We start from the raw sequence: 13,879 nt of genomic DNA on the forward strand, positions 1-13,879 counted from the left end.
TATTGTATCCCAATGTAAATTTCTTCCTTCAAACACACAGCGAATCTGATTATTTTCCCTGTTGTTAACTTTGATTTATCTTTTAACAGTGTGAACATTTTATTTTCCCATTAATCAATACCCAGGCTACAGAGGATCTGTTATAAATCGCCAACTCAGTCGTCTTTTTGTTTAATATATGGAGATAGCCATAACTGTATAATTTCAGAGTTGTTTTGGTCCATTTTTAAGAAGAATTTTTCACTGATTTCTAGTGGGGAATTCTGCTTAAAAATTAGTGGCATAATGTTGCTTTCGGGGATAAGTGTCCTCAATTTCAGTGGCAGATTTGCCTGAAAAAGGACAAAGTTTTCTAAAATCTTCATAGTAAAAAAATCTAGGAAGTTCAAGGGTAAAGAAGGTAACATTCTGCTCATTATTTATCCTATTGTGCCTCAGGATTATAGAATATACCATATTATTAAAATCAACCATGATACTACCACACCTACTGTAAGCACAACATGATACATTGAGAATGAAGGCTAGATCATTCCTGCCACCAAGATAAAAACTTTGGAAGGGGGGCAGAGAAGATTGAGAACTCCATGGGATGAACCTATAGAGCTTTTAAATACTTCCCTCTAGTGAGCTAGGTTTGCTGAGAGGATGTAGAGTGGCTAGGAAGACCAGCCCAGTGATTAGGGCGGTAGCTGAGAACTTGGAAGATCCATGTTCATATCCCTGCTCCACCACGTACTCTTATTCCCCTTGTGAGGTCTCTGAAAGCTGCAGAGGGGGAGATAGCCTGTTTAGGGCAACAGTATTGCTTTGCATGCTAAGTTTCAGAGCCCTAAGAGGAGAACGTGGTCTGTAGATCACTTGATCTCCTAACTCCTACTCCACACAGAACAGGGAGCCTGTGTAGTGGCCTCAGAGAGGAGATGGCAGACTATTGGGTCTGAGATCTGTGCCTGTATTCCTGTGGATCTTGGCTTTATAGACCTTCCCATGTCTATTCTGCCATCAAATTGATATTTACCCTCACACCAAATGAGCTGGAAAGCTGGTGGCATTTTCCACATGGGTTTTCCTTTCATACCTGTTTTACTCAGGAAGGGAAGGTAACTATCTATACACACAGAGAACTACCTCTGTGCATCTGTCTGTAGGGCAGAAGCCAAAGCCAATCAAACAACTGATGCACATTGAAAAACAACGGGAGAGGGGATATTTTCACCCACACATGGTCTTACAAAGGGTGTCATGGGGTCCTTACTCTTTAGAGGACCTTGACGCACAAACAAACAACATGGATCTTCTCTGAAGCTACACTGAGCTGTTTTTAGAAATTAGGTAGCTCTTGAGACCCTAATTGACTTCAATGATGGTGCAAAGAGTGCATGTGAGGGCAGAATTTGACTCTTGTTGTCTTTATTAATGAGATAAAAATATAGGGCAAAATTCTACCTGCAATTACACCAGTGTAAATCCATAGTGACTGTTAACTTCAGTGGAATTACTTTGGATTTGCATCAGTGTAACCAGATGCAGAATTTGGTCCAGGTGGTGTAGGGCTCAACCAAACTATGTGTCCCTTTGAGTTTATTCATTAGTTTTCAACCTTTTTTCATTTGAAGACCCCTAAAAATTTTTGAATGGAGGTGCGTACCCTTTTGGAAATTGTAGACATAGTCTTTGGACCCTCTAGGGGCCTGGGGACCACAAGTTGAAAACCAGTGTTCTATGGTAACAACAACCCTTCGCAGACCCCTTAGACACAGTCTGTGGACCCCAGGGGTCTGCGGATCATAGGCTGAAAACCACTGCATTAGTGTGATGGGTGCTCAGAGAGCTGGACAGCCAAGTGGTTAGCATACCCAACTTCCAGCCCCTCGTCTCTTTGTCAAAGCAGTAGAGGTGCCTGTTCTTGATCCTAAGCCGGGAATTTTCTGCTTTCTACCCACACCTGGGGCTTGGCCCTGAAGGGTGAGGTGGGGGTAGGAGGTTGTGAAATAGGGGGTCCCAGCACACGGTGCTGTGGGAAGCAGCATTGGCAGGATCCTCCCTGCAGCAAGTCCAAGTCCAGTGCTCTGGGCTACTTCTTATCTATGTGTCCCTTCAGTTTGAGTTATGGCCCCTATAGTCCAAACAGTCACTCCTTTAACAGAAGAGTTCAAAGGAGCAGAGCCTTGCAGGATGTGGTGGTTAGAAAACACTCTGCCTGCGGGCCTGACCTGCTCTGTGATCCCATGTCAGACTCAACCCTCCATTTGGTTTATTGGAGAAGAACTCTCTCTTGCAGCCTATCCACCACCATTTGCCTGGCCTTCTGAGCTCCTTTTAACCTGCTCCTGTAGTCCCAGAGGGGTAGAGTTACCTGGGTCCAGTATTGCCTTTCAACCCCTTTGGGCCCAGTGTGGGATTTGTACACCTCATCACAGTTAGTCAGTTTTCATGCTTTATTCAAGGAGATATGATTGTAATAATATGATGAAAACCACAATTTTAAAAACAAAATTGCTGCTACAGAGACTGCAAGAGCAAGATGAATGTAAAACAACCTACTTTCTAAGTTGCATTATGACTGCCTGGTCATATATCTTGAAAAGCTGTTATGATGTCATCTGGGGGTTTTGCTTTTGTTTTAGGTTTCCAGTGATATTGTCTATTGAGAATCACTGTAGTATCCAGCAGCAAAAGAAGATTGCTCAGTACCTCAAGGAAATATTCAGTGACAAACTGGACTTGTCGTCTGTAATCACTGGAGATTCCAAGCAGCTTCCTAGCCCTCAAAGTTTGAAAGGCAAAATCCTAGTGAAGGTAATTTGCTACCATTATTATGTACAGAATGTAATAACAGTCAGTATATTATACTTATCATCCTAGCTCTTGTCCCCTCAGGCCCTAAGAACCCAATTACCGGTAACACAAGAAACAGAACAGATACAGTTAGCTGGGTTTTGATCTTGTGTTTCTTTTCACGCAGACATTAAAACAGGTTTTATTTCAGACTTAGCAAGTATCCTGAGATACATTTTGTAAAGTGATATTACCAGGCTATATTAAATAAAATAATAATAATAATAGTAATAATTAATAATAATAAAAATACATAAATAATTCGTATTTATATATTATCTCATCTGAAGATCTCAAAGCATTTTACATCTGTTAATTACTTACACTTACAGTAGCCCTATGAGGTAGGAGCAATATTATTATACCCATATTTATAGCTGGGGAATATGAGGCAGCCAGGATCAAACAAGGAATCAATGGCAAAGTCAAGAATAGAATCCAAGGTCCCTGATTCCCATTCCCCTGATCTAATCTCTATCTATTCCATTTGATCTGTGGTTTTTCTAAGGTGTCTTCACAGTGGTGCTAAGCACCAGTCTGCATTATGATCCTAAGCTGGGAATTTTCTCTCCTTACAGTGTATTCTTTAGGCACAATATAGAAAAGAGTGACAAATCATTTCAAATTTATGAGAAAAGCATTCTTTCCCTTCTGTTCTCACCTTCCTGCTGCTAAGAGCAACGGTTCATCAGATAAAAGCATTTTTTCATGGTACATCAGTTGTGGCTATGTAAGTGAGAAGAATGCTTCAGAGAAGAGCTAAGGAACAACAAGGGAAAAGTGCCAGTGTTGTGTCTTGAGATGAATAATTTGAACTTTTCAGTGTAAACAGTTCCTTTCTGAAAGGTATTTCAGAGAACTAGATGAAAATAATGAAATAAAGATGAAAATGCTAGATAGTACTTTGAGAGAATGAGTAATATGTGTTTACCCTATCAGACTGCCTCTTTTTAATTTAATTTAGCATGGTGAGGACACTTCATTCTCTGTAAGCACAGAATTAGCTGTCTAAGCATGGAGCTGAAGCGGCCAGCATTTCAAAGTGACAAAGGCTGTTTTCACCATCATTGGAGACTGTTGTCTGATTTCACAAAATACTGTAACTGCTATCCCATCTATTACTCATGTCAGCCCGCCATTTGAGAAAAAACAAACTTTGTTACTTATGAATCAGCAGCTTTTGAGGAAGTAACAAGCCAGTTCCACAGCTCCCTGCCATTATTTGTACTCCATTTATGCATTTGTTCATCCTTCATCCCTGAACAACATGTAGTGTTACTGGATTATCCAGACACTGAGCCTGATTCTCCCCTCACTTAGGGCTTATCCACACAAACACCTAGTTTGTGGTGAGCTGGGATGTACAATTACCCCACGCTGGCCTGCCGCATGCTAAGTGTCCAGTGTACCCTGCTGTTGTGAACTAACAGTTCTGAAGTGCACTTTGATCTACCCCATTTTGAAACGGTGTCCAAGTAGACAAGCCCTTAGGTCAGTGTAAATCAGGAGTGGCTCCACTTTCAGTGGAGTTATAAAGGTGTAAGTCAGAGGTGAATCGGACCCTCTGGCTGGCAGACTAGTACTATCCATTCAAAAAAATACAGTGTTAATGTCCTGTTTATCTCGCGGTATAAATCTCATGGAGAATAATGTAGTTTGTGGTGGTATCTGGCATTGACAAATGTAGAGAGCCTAATCAGTGCTGAAGGTAAACACACATCACAGCATACAAGTTTAATTTCCTAGATATTAACTGGCATCTCGATTTTTATTCCTTATCAGACCTTCTATTAATACACTGCTAGGTATCTACAGAACTGCACTTGCAAAGTGAGTGATCATATAGGAAAATTCAGGAAGATTTATTGTTCTGTTTACCATTGATCCTTCAAGCCTTGTATCCTGTCACCAGAAGTAGCCAACAAATGCTGCATCCATATTCCACCACACTAGCCAGCTGTTCAAAGGTAGACATGAGCTTGGGGGAAATTCCTTCCAGACCCAAGTAAGACATATTTGCCTTGCAGCAATGGATTAGCCACTAATTTCAGACTGATGACTGCACTCCGAACTGTACATGCAATATTTCTATACGCTTTCCTGCTTCCCTCACGCTAACTGCCAAATGCAATCAAGTTCCCTTGTGTCTGCACTTTCCCTGCTTCTGATGTAGAGTGTCAGCCTTAGTGTCTGATTTTATAACACAGAACAGCCTGCTGGAGGTGAGCATGAAACAGCTGAGTCTAGTTATACAAAGACATTATGACAAAAAGGCTGCTCTAGAGATGGGAGAATGTCCAATATTTTTTTGAAAACTTCAGGATAGAAAGTTCTTTGAATCCTGCAGCTGACAGTGAATTCTGCCAGTCAAAAATTAGACTTCCCAAAGGGTTTTGTTAACCCTACCTTTGAGGCAGTTACCTCTTGTTGCAGAAATTGACTGTGACATACTGAACTTAAGAAAGCTGAGGGCCTTAGCGGTTAAGAGCATAGATACTCAGCATCTTTATAATTGTGCCCTTTGGATGCCTCATATATCTATCTGTCTATATGCTCATGTCATCCTAAGTATTCTAATGGCTAGAAAATATTGCATTCCAAGAGTTAAGCATGTAAACTATGGAGCCAAGTATTACTACCATTGGTCAGTGGAGAACAGAAAATGGAGTAATGCACAATACACTTTTGGGCTCTACTATTTTTAACACATGATAACTGAACAATAAACTGAATCTAAAAGTACTCGTGGGGCACGTACTATCTTACATAAAGTCAATTTACTGCTAGAGTTTGGACCAGCACATTGCACAGCATTTATGCTGACTAGCAGTATAATGATGCTTCAGTGCCTAATGATTTAAAAGAGTTGCAGCAATATTCATGGCATGTCTGTCAAAAGCAGGCAAGAGACAGATTTGCCTGTAGAGCTGCTCATCTTACTTGGAGAGGAATTCTTAAACTGTACATATTACCAATGGCAGCACTTTTTTCATTTGAGCTTTTTTTAAAAAGAGGCAACTTACTGCCAGGAAGGAGTCTTTTTATTTTTTTAGCATCTCAAACTTCTTTAAGAATAGAGATGTGATGTTACCAAGACTCCAGAGATCATAGACAACCCACAGCTAAGCAATTCAGTACTGGGGGACATAACTTTAAAAGATTTGTTTTACATCACTTCAATGATAGCATCAGAGTTAGCAACTGCATGGTGTAGTGAAAGGTAACAGGAAACATCAAAACATTAAATAGGTAGCATTTTCAAAATTCAAGGGGAATTGGCACCTAGCTTCATTAGGTGCTTTGAAAATCCCACGCAATATAATTAGCGCCTGTTACCAGTGCACGGAGAGACTGGTCCAGACTCATGGCGTAGTCTAAATCCATTGATGTCCATAGCAAGACTCCCATTAAGTTCAGTGGGCTTAGCATCTGGCCTTTGTGAAGGGCAATGATTATGAAGAACATGTCCAAACTGAGATCAGAACCACACTGCCTACAATTGTGTTTGAACATTGTGTTTCTTAGCAAGGTTCTGAGGACTTGTCTACACTAGGGTTATATCTCTAAAATTTCCTGCCACTTCACCTCCACGTGTGGTATCAGTAGTCCAGCTACTAGTGTAGACATGGTGCTGGAAGCTGCCAGTATCTTAAGTACCGTGCTATGTAGCTCTGCTCTGAGCAAAATGCTCTTGGCACTGGCTGGGTGTATTCCATTAAGCAGATATTTTGCTTATACTGTCCCATTAACCCGCAGTCATTTTCCTTAGGATAAACTGGTTCCCTGGGAGGTATCTGTCAAAGCCTAAATGAAAAATTCTGAAACCACATGGTCATGATCACAACTTGAAAAAATGTATTCTCCCATCAGACCTTATTTGGAACTATGAACATGAACAAGAATTTTAGCCTGCCTTCTCCCCAGTAACCAACACTAGCAACTTCTACATATATTATACATATTTTTGTGCTAATTTTTAGGGTAAGAAGCTACCATATAACCTTGGAGCTGATGCTGAAGAAGGGGAGGTTTCTGATGAAGACAGTGCTGATGAAATTGAAGATGACTGCAAGTTAAAGCTCTGTTACGTAAGTGTATAACAATTATATGGCACAATTTGCTTTCCCAATCCTGTGTTCCTTACACACCCTAAACTCCCAGTTAATATTATTACTGATATAGATTAAAATTTTTGAATTTGGATGTCTAAAGTCACTCCCCTAAATCCCTATGTAAGCACCAGAGTGGTCTGAATTTCACAGTTCTAACCCATTCTTTTATTATTTCTTAGCCTTTTGTCTGTTTTCTCTTCTTTTTTTGTTGCCTTTAACTCTGGACCCTTTACTTGCTCTCTCTTTTAAATATTTAACTCTGGTCTATTTTTTTTGATGCTTTAATTTTATTTTTAGCCATTTCCATATTTGTTGCTACCTAACAAACAGTTGTGCAGTGCTGATGCACACTATGCAACAGATGTCCAGCCCAGCAGCAGCCACACTTCACTAATTTAAAATTTTGAACAAGAAAGAAGATATTATACAGTACGGTACAAATAGAAGGGGCCAAATTCAGATTTGGCATCAGCAGATGTAACTCCATTGATCTCAGGTTTGAATTTGGCCCAGTGAGCTTGCTTTTTTATTTTACCCACACTCACTCCCACATCATTTTAATTTATACTGACTGTTTTAATTACAAACACACACACACAGAGTTTTCATTCATATTGAATGTTTTTACTGCAGACACACATCCCCATGTAGTTCTCAGTTATAATAAATATTTTGCAATAGCTTTTTAAACAGATTTTGTTTTGTTTTTCTTTATCATTTACATCTGCTGTTGGGAGTTAAACATTTCACAGGCTGACTTGGGAATCAGTTTGCAGATTTAGGTACTATAGATTCCCTTCTGAACTAGTTTAGAGAAAGCAGATGTTCACGCCACTTCTTTTCATTAATTCTATGCACAGGCACCACCTACATGTCAAGTAATCAGCAAAGTCTTCTCTAGGAGTCATGTACATTGCATAAAGGGACTGAATTTCTCTCTCTCTCAAGACAGATAAATGCAGTGATACTTAACATTGAGCAAGAAGATGTGATTCATTTCATTTTTACAAAGCCTTAGGCTTTCCTATTACTTTGTGGTCAGAATGTAGTGTGATGCTGTTTGAGCCATATGGTCTACAAGACAGCCTCATGGAGAAATAGAATTTTGATTTGGGTCCATGAAGCATGAGGCAAAGACTGCTCGTTCAGTGACCCAAGAAGTTATGTTCCCTCCATATTTCTTACAGCTTGGAACTTTTTCATATTTAGTAACAAAAAACTAAGCTACAGTGAAGGTTGCTAAATGCAATTTAGGTCCCCGATCCACAAAGCCTTTTACTGCAGACTTTAGGCTGTGCTTAATTTTAAGCACCTGTCTAAATCTTTGCAGGATCGGAGTTGAAGCTAAGAGATGCCATTGAATACAACTATAAATATAACCCCAAGCATTAAAAACTATGACATTTGCTAGGTAAGGTTAGTCAACCAATGGTGACCACAGCTTTAACTCCCCATTCATGCACCCACACCATCGAACAGAAACATTCTCAGTGACTGGCAGAGGCTATATTAGCTTTCCCTGGGTACCCCCTCCATCATATAGAATTATCTTAAAGGGAGACACTCGAGGCAAGAGCTGCACTGCCAGGGAATGGGAGCCCTTAGACCCAACAGGGACATACAGGGCTTCCTTGTGGGTGGCCCTGTGTCTGCCACTGGAGCATCTGCAGGATTTGGTAATAGGCCCTCACTTTCTTCCATAGGGGTGAAATCTCCCTCCCCCACAGCAGAGGAACGAAGAGGGAATTCCACTCTGACGTGAGGCCCTTGACATCAAAAGTTCCGCTAAACATTTTTTTTCTGTGTTTGTACAGCACCTAGCACAATCAGGCCCATAGGTGCTATCACAATACAAATGACTATTATTAATAATAAAAATGCCTCATCTATGTTCCATCAAGAAAGAGTTATAATGTTGCACTTAGTGTTCTACATTTTCAAAGGGCTGTGGCAACACATCAGCTGTATGTTCCTCACTACATCTCAGAGAGAGTAGGTAAGTAGGTAAGATACGATTGTTCCCATATGGGGAAGCTGACACAGAGGTGCAAAATTCTGAGATGATCCAAATGGTGACCTAAGTCAACGTAACTTACACATCAAAAGACTAAAAGGAAAAACATGGCAGGGAAAGCAGCCAATAGGAAGATGCAAACTAAAGCTTTTTCCATCATCCGAGTTGTACTTGGAAAGGGTAGGAGGAAATATTGAGAACATCAATAGTTTGCTTGGATGGAAGCATCCATACTGCTCCATTTGGGTTACTCAAATAGGATTGGTGTGTCTGAATGTATTTTAACAAGATTTGTTTATTCATTTCAGAGTAATGGTACAACTGAGCACCAGATGGAATCTTTTATAAGAAAGAAACTTGAATCACTGATAAAAGAATCTCAAATCCGGGACAAAGAAGACCCTGACAGTTTCACCGTGAGAGCGCTGTTAAAGGCGACACATGAGGGCTTAAATGTAAACCTGAAACAGGTATGATCATTCTTTTTTCCTTCCTCGTGTTATGACAAATGCAGTAATATTAGGATAGTAGCAATATTCATTGCAGATTTGGCATGTAATAAAAGCTCATAGTAATATTTTATAAACAACCCTTTAAATGTTATTTTATCTAAAATAAGAGCTTGGAACAGTTATTTAAAAATGTTAAGAGAGGATTCTAGAACTGTCAGATGTGAAGGGTATATGTTAATTTGTATTAGTAAAGAAACTGCAGCAACTATCGGCACTGGAAGGGATTTGCCAGCATGGACTCATACTTAGATAAAGTTCACTGGTCACTGAGATTGCACATGGGTCAAAAGGTCCATGCTAATGGGTCTCATCACATCACCAGGGCCTTTGGCATAAATTGTGTCCTGTATGAGGAAAGATAAGGGTAAGTGTAGCCTGGTGACAGAATGTGAGCGAAGCAGGAGCTTTAGATATGCTCTCACTAGTATGTGTCACACTGAGAGTAGATTCTCATCCCAATTACATGGGTATAAATCTGGAGTAACTCTGTTTAAGTGAGTGGCATCATTCTGGATTATCATTGGCATAACTGGTCCAGTCAGTTTTTTCTTCCAAACTGTGGCAATATAAGAGAGTGTGACCTCATACATTAAATAAAACAGAAACAGTTACAAAATTAATGTAGTTTTACGGCTGTGTCTTTACTCTGTTTGCTTAGTGGAGCTTGAAACGTATAGTAAACGATGCTAACACTTTCCACTTCCATAGCTCCTTCAGTCTGAAGATCTCAACTTACTTCAACCACAATAATTGATTAAACCTCAAGGTGAAGTAAGCAGCTAGCCATTTTATACTGAAAATATAAACTGAAAACTGAGAAGTTAGATGAGTTGCTAAAGGTGACAGAAAATCAGTGGTGGAGCTGAGAAATAGATCCCTGGAGTCCTAACTTCCATTTCTATTTAGCCATGTTCCCTCCTGTACTGCAGGGCAGATTGTAAAAACCATTTCAAAGGGTTTAATTCTGAATCACTAAAATCAATGGGAGCAGAATCAAGAGAACTTGATTGTGTAAATGTGAAGCCATGTATTTCTGCATTGAATTTTAAACATTGTCTGAACTTTCAAGCATACGTGATGGGGGGCGACTCACCACTGCGGCGCCTCCTGCTGGCTGTCCAGGGAATTAGAGCTGCGCCCTCTGCTGGTGATGTCTTGCCCACTGTCACCTCTGTTCCTGGACCCACATAACTCCCTGGACCATGGCGTCCTCTTCATGACACTGCCCTCTGGCTGTGCCACACTCCATGTTCCCCCCTTCTGGGGGAACTGTAGTCCACTGTCCAGCCACTTCCTTCAGTGGCAAGGAGCAGAGGGGAGGGACCTGGGCCTGCCCACTACTCCAGGTCCCAGCCCATGGATCCTATATATAGCAGCCACTTATGGCATCCCCTCGGATTCCTCTGTGGATCTCCCCGGGCCACTTCCCTGAGGCCCCAGCACCCTCTTTTCCCTAACCTCAGGGCCTCAACCTGCAGCACCAGTTTACAGCACTGCTAAGTCTAGGGTGCTTACTGCCCTCAGCCTGCAAGGCAGCCAGTCTACCACACTCCTCAAGCTCCAGGGAGTGACTGACCTTCTCTGCCCTGAGGCTCTTCTTATATGGGCCCTGTTAGCTGATTCTCGTAGCCCCCTCCAATTGGCTGTCTCCTGCACAGCATCCCTCGGATCTTCTCTAATTGGCTGCCTATTGCGCAGCCTCCATAGGGTTCTCTCTAATAGGCTGCTTGTTGCGCAGCTTCCCTAGGGTTCTGTTAATGCTTTATGGTCTAGTGTGGGGGCAGACGCCCCATCACAGCATATTACAGTGAGTTAGTAACCAGTGGTACTTTCTTAGGGCCTGATTTACTAATGGGCATAGCATTTATTGCTGCGAGTCGCCCATTGATTGCCCCGAGATGCTGCTAGGTAATTTGAGCCTGCAGCCCACTGTCTTTCCCCAAACCTCCGCTACTGCTCCACAAGAAGGATGTGGAAAAATTGGAAAGAGTCCAGCGGAGGGCAACAAAAATGATTAGGGGGCTGGAGCACATGACTTATGAGGAGAGGCTGAGAGAACTGGGATTATTTAGTCTGCAGAGGAGAAAAATGAGGGGGGATTTGATAGCTGTTTTCAACTACCTGAAAGGGGGTTCCAAAGAGGATGGATCTAGAATATTCTCAGTGGCAGCAGATGACAGAACGAGGAGTAATGGTCTCAAGTTGCAGTGGGGGAGGTTTAGGTTGGATATTAGGAAAAACTATTTCACTAGGAGGGTGGTGAAGCACTGGAATGGGTTACCTAGGGAGGTGGTGGAATCTCCTTCCTTAGAGATTTTTAAGGTCAGGCTTGACAAAACCCTGGCTGGGACGATTTAGTTGGGGATCGGTCCTGCTTTGAGCAGGGAGTTGGGAGTTGGACGAGATGACCTCCTGAGGTCCCTTCCAACCCTGATATTCTATGATTCTGATACCGGGAGGCTGGATAAGGAGCACCTGCCTAAAGCTGAGCATCATTCTGGCAGGTTTATACTGCCCAGCCTGCTTACTTCTTTGAGAGGGAGGGAAGCTTTGATTGGAGCAGGGAGGGTAGCAGAATCTAGGGGGCAGAGCCTCCTGAACTGAGGCCACGCCATAAGGAGAAGGAGCCCATTTCCAGATTGATAATCTCTTTTGTTGAAAATGAATTTACTGGTGAGACCAAAGTCCCACCTTGTCATGTCTTTGACTGTTAAAGACTTTTCCTCTGATCCCTTCCTCTTCTCACAAATTTGAACATTGATCTTTCTACAAGAGGTCACCAAAAGTCATCAGTCGTTCTCAGGGGATTAGTAATTATGATCAGATATCAACCACGCAGGTTCCTTTTTGAGCTAGAATCCTGCCACTTAGTACATTCTTTGGTACACACCTAATTGCTGATTAGGTGAAAATAACCAAATCTGGAATTAGGAAGTCAAACACATAAGTCACCAAAAGGTCATCACTTTGATTATTTACAAAAATGATAGTAATTTCTTCCAGGAGGGAGAAATGTTGGGCATGAGGCTTTCACCTTGGAGAAATTAATGCATCTGAGCTGAGCTTAGTTACATTTAATGAATATGAGCCAAGAAAATTGTTGAAGGTGAGAGTGTTGCAGATATCAATGACTGTAGCCATGTCCAGCCATTGGGTGGGATGCTGTCAACTAGCAGTATCAAATTTGAGGGCTTGTGTATACTTACGGGTAAATCGGCATTGCTGCGATTGATGCAGTGGTGTCAATTTAGCGAGTCTGGTGAAGACAAGCTAAGTCAATGGCAGAGCGCTTTCCCATCAACGTCTGTACTCCACCTCCCTGAGAAGTGTAAAGTAAGTTTGCGGGAGAGCATCTCCCATCAACACAGCATGGTGTAGACAGGACTGAAAGTTGACCTAAGTTACCTGGACTTCAGTTATGTAACTTACGAACTTACGTCAACTTACAGCTTTAATGTAGACCAGCCCTGAGGCTAGACTTTTGCTGATTTATTAATCTGATACAATTTAAGTGGCCACTAATGATACCCATTTGTCTCTTCCCATTCCTGTCTGAAGCCTTGCGGTGCTTGACTATGGCTTTTAGGAGTGATTTTTGGTCCTTTTGTCAGCTCAGCGCTCAGCAATGCAATAACAAGCCAACGTATCTGGAGGCTTAACTGATATCAAATGTTGACCTACATAGGAGAGAAACAATTGTAAACAAGAATTAAACTTTTACGTTTTGGTAACTCAGTAACTCATTAGCTAGCTCTGTTATACTAAGGGTTTGTCATTATAAAGCTAGTTTCAAATCATTTTCATCTGATTGTCGTACCTGAAAGGTATCTATTGAGAAGATTTTTCCATTTGCTTTTGTTTTATTATGCAAATCTCATGCCCCTTAGTTGCAGCTATCCAAGTGTCACTCATTTCCCCATAGCATTACCATGTTTTCAAAAACAGAGCATGTTATAGCACAAGTTTATGCCTTGTCCTCAAGTTAATATCACATAATAGAAGAGGAGCATGGTGTAATGGTTAGATTACAGAACTAGGCATCAGGAAATCAACATTCTGTTTCCTAGATAGTCCACAAAACATAGGCCCTGATTCTGTGGTCAGACATGAAAAATGGACCTCAAAGCTGGTGTAATTCTCCTTAGGGAATAATACAGTAGTGGGGCGGGAAAGAAGCATTTCTTGGGAGGCACAGAGCCAATGTAATGTCCCTGTACCACCTGCCACCTTGCAGAACACAGTGTAGGGGCATGCATGAGGCAGAAAGGGACAGGGCAGGAAAGAGGGGGGTTGACTGGAGTCCACTGTACTTATGCACTACAATTTTGGCATGGTAGATGACCCATAGGGAGCTGTTCAAGGCCGTCATAAATTAGAGCAGCCTCTGAGGTGCTCTAAGT

General features: G+C 41.5%; 1 protein-coding gene across 3 annotated transcripts in view; it reads left to right on the plus strand.

Annotated features, from left to right (window-relative positions):
* PLCH1 (phospholipase C eta 1) overlaps positions 1–13,879 on the plus strand; it is a 162,451-nt gene that overhangs the window by 120,234 nt on the left and 28,338 nt on the right. For all 3 annotated transcript variants that reach the window (XM_007057361.3, XM_027819839.3, XM_027819841.3), the window contains exons 11-13: positions 2,631–2,802; positions 6,822–6,929; positions 9,276–9,437. In XM_007057361.3, coding sequence (XP_007057423.2) covers positions 2,631–2,802; positions 6,822–6,929; positions 9,276–9,437 — 442 coding nt within the window. The remainder of the gene's footprint in view (positions 1–2,630; positions 2,803–6,821; positions 6,930–9,275; positions 9,438–13,879) is intronic.

The sequence above is a fragment of the Chelonia mydas genome, chromosome 9, assembly GCF_015237465.2.
Source record: "Chelonia mydas isolate rCheMyd1 chromosome 9, rCheMyd1.pri.v2, whole genome shotgun sequence".
In the NCBI taxonomy this organism is placed as follows: Eukaryota; Metazoa; Chordata; order Testudines; family Cheloniidae; genus Chelonia; species Chelonia mydas.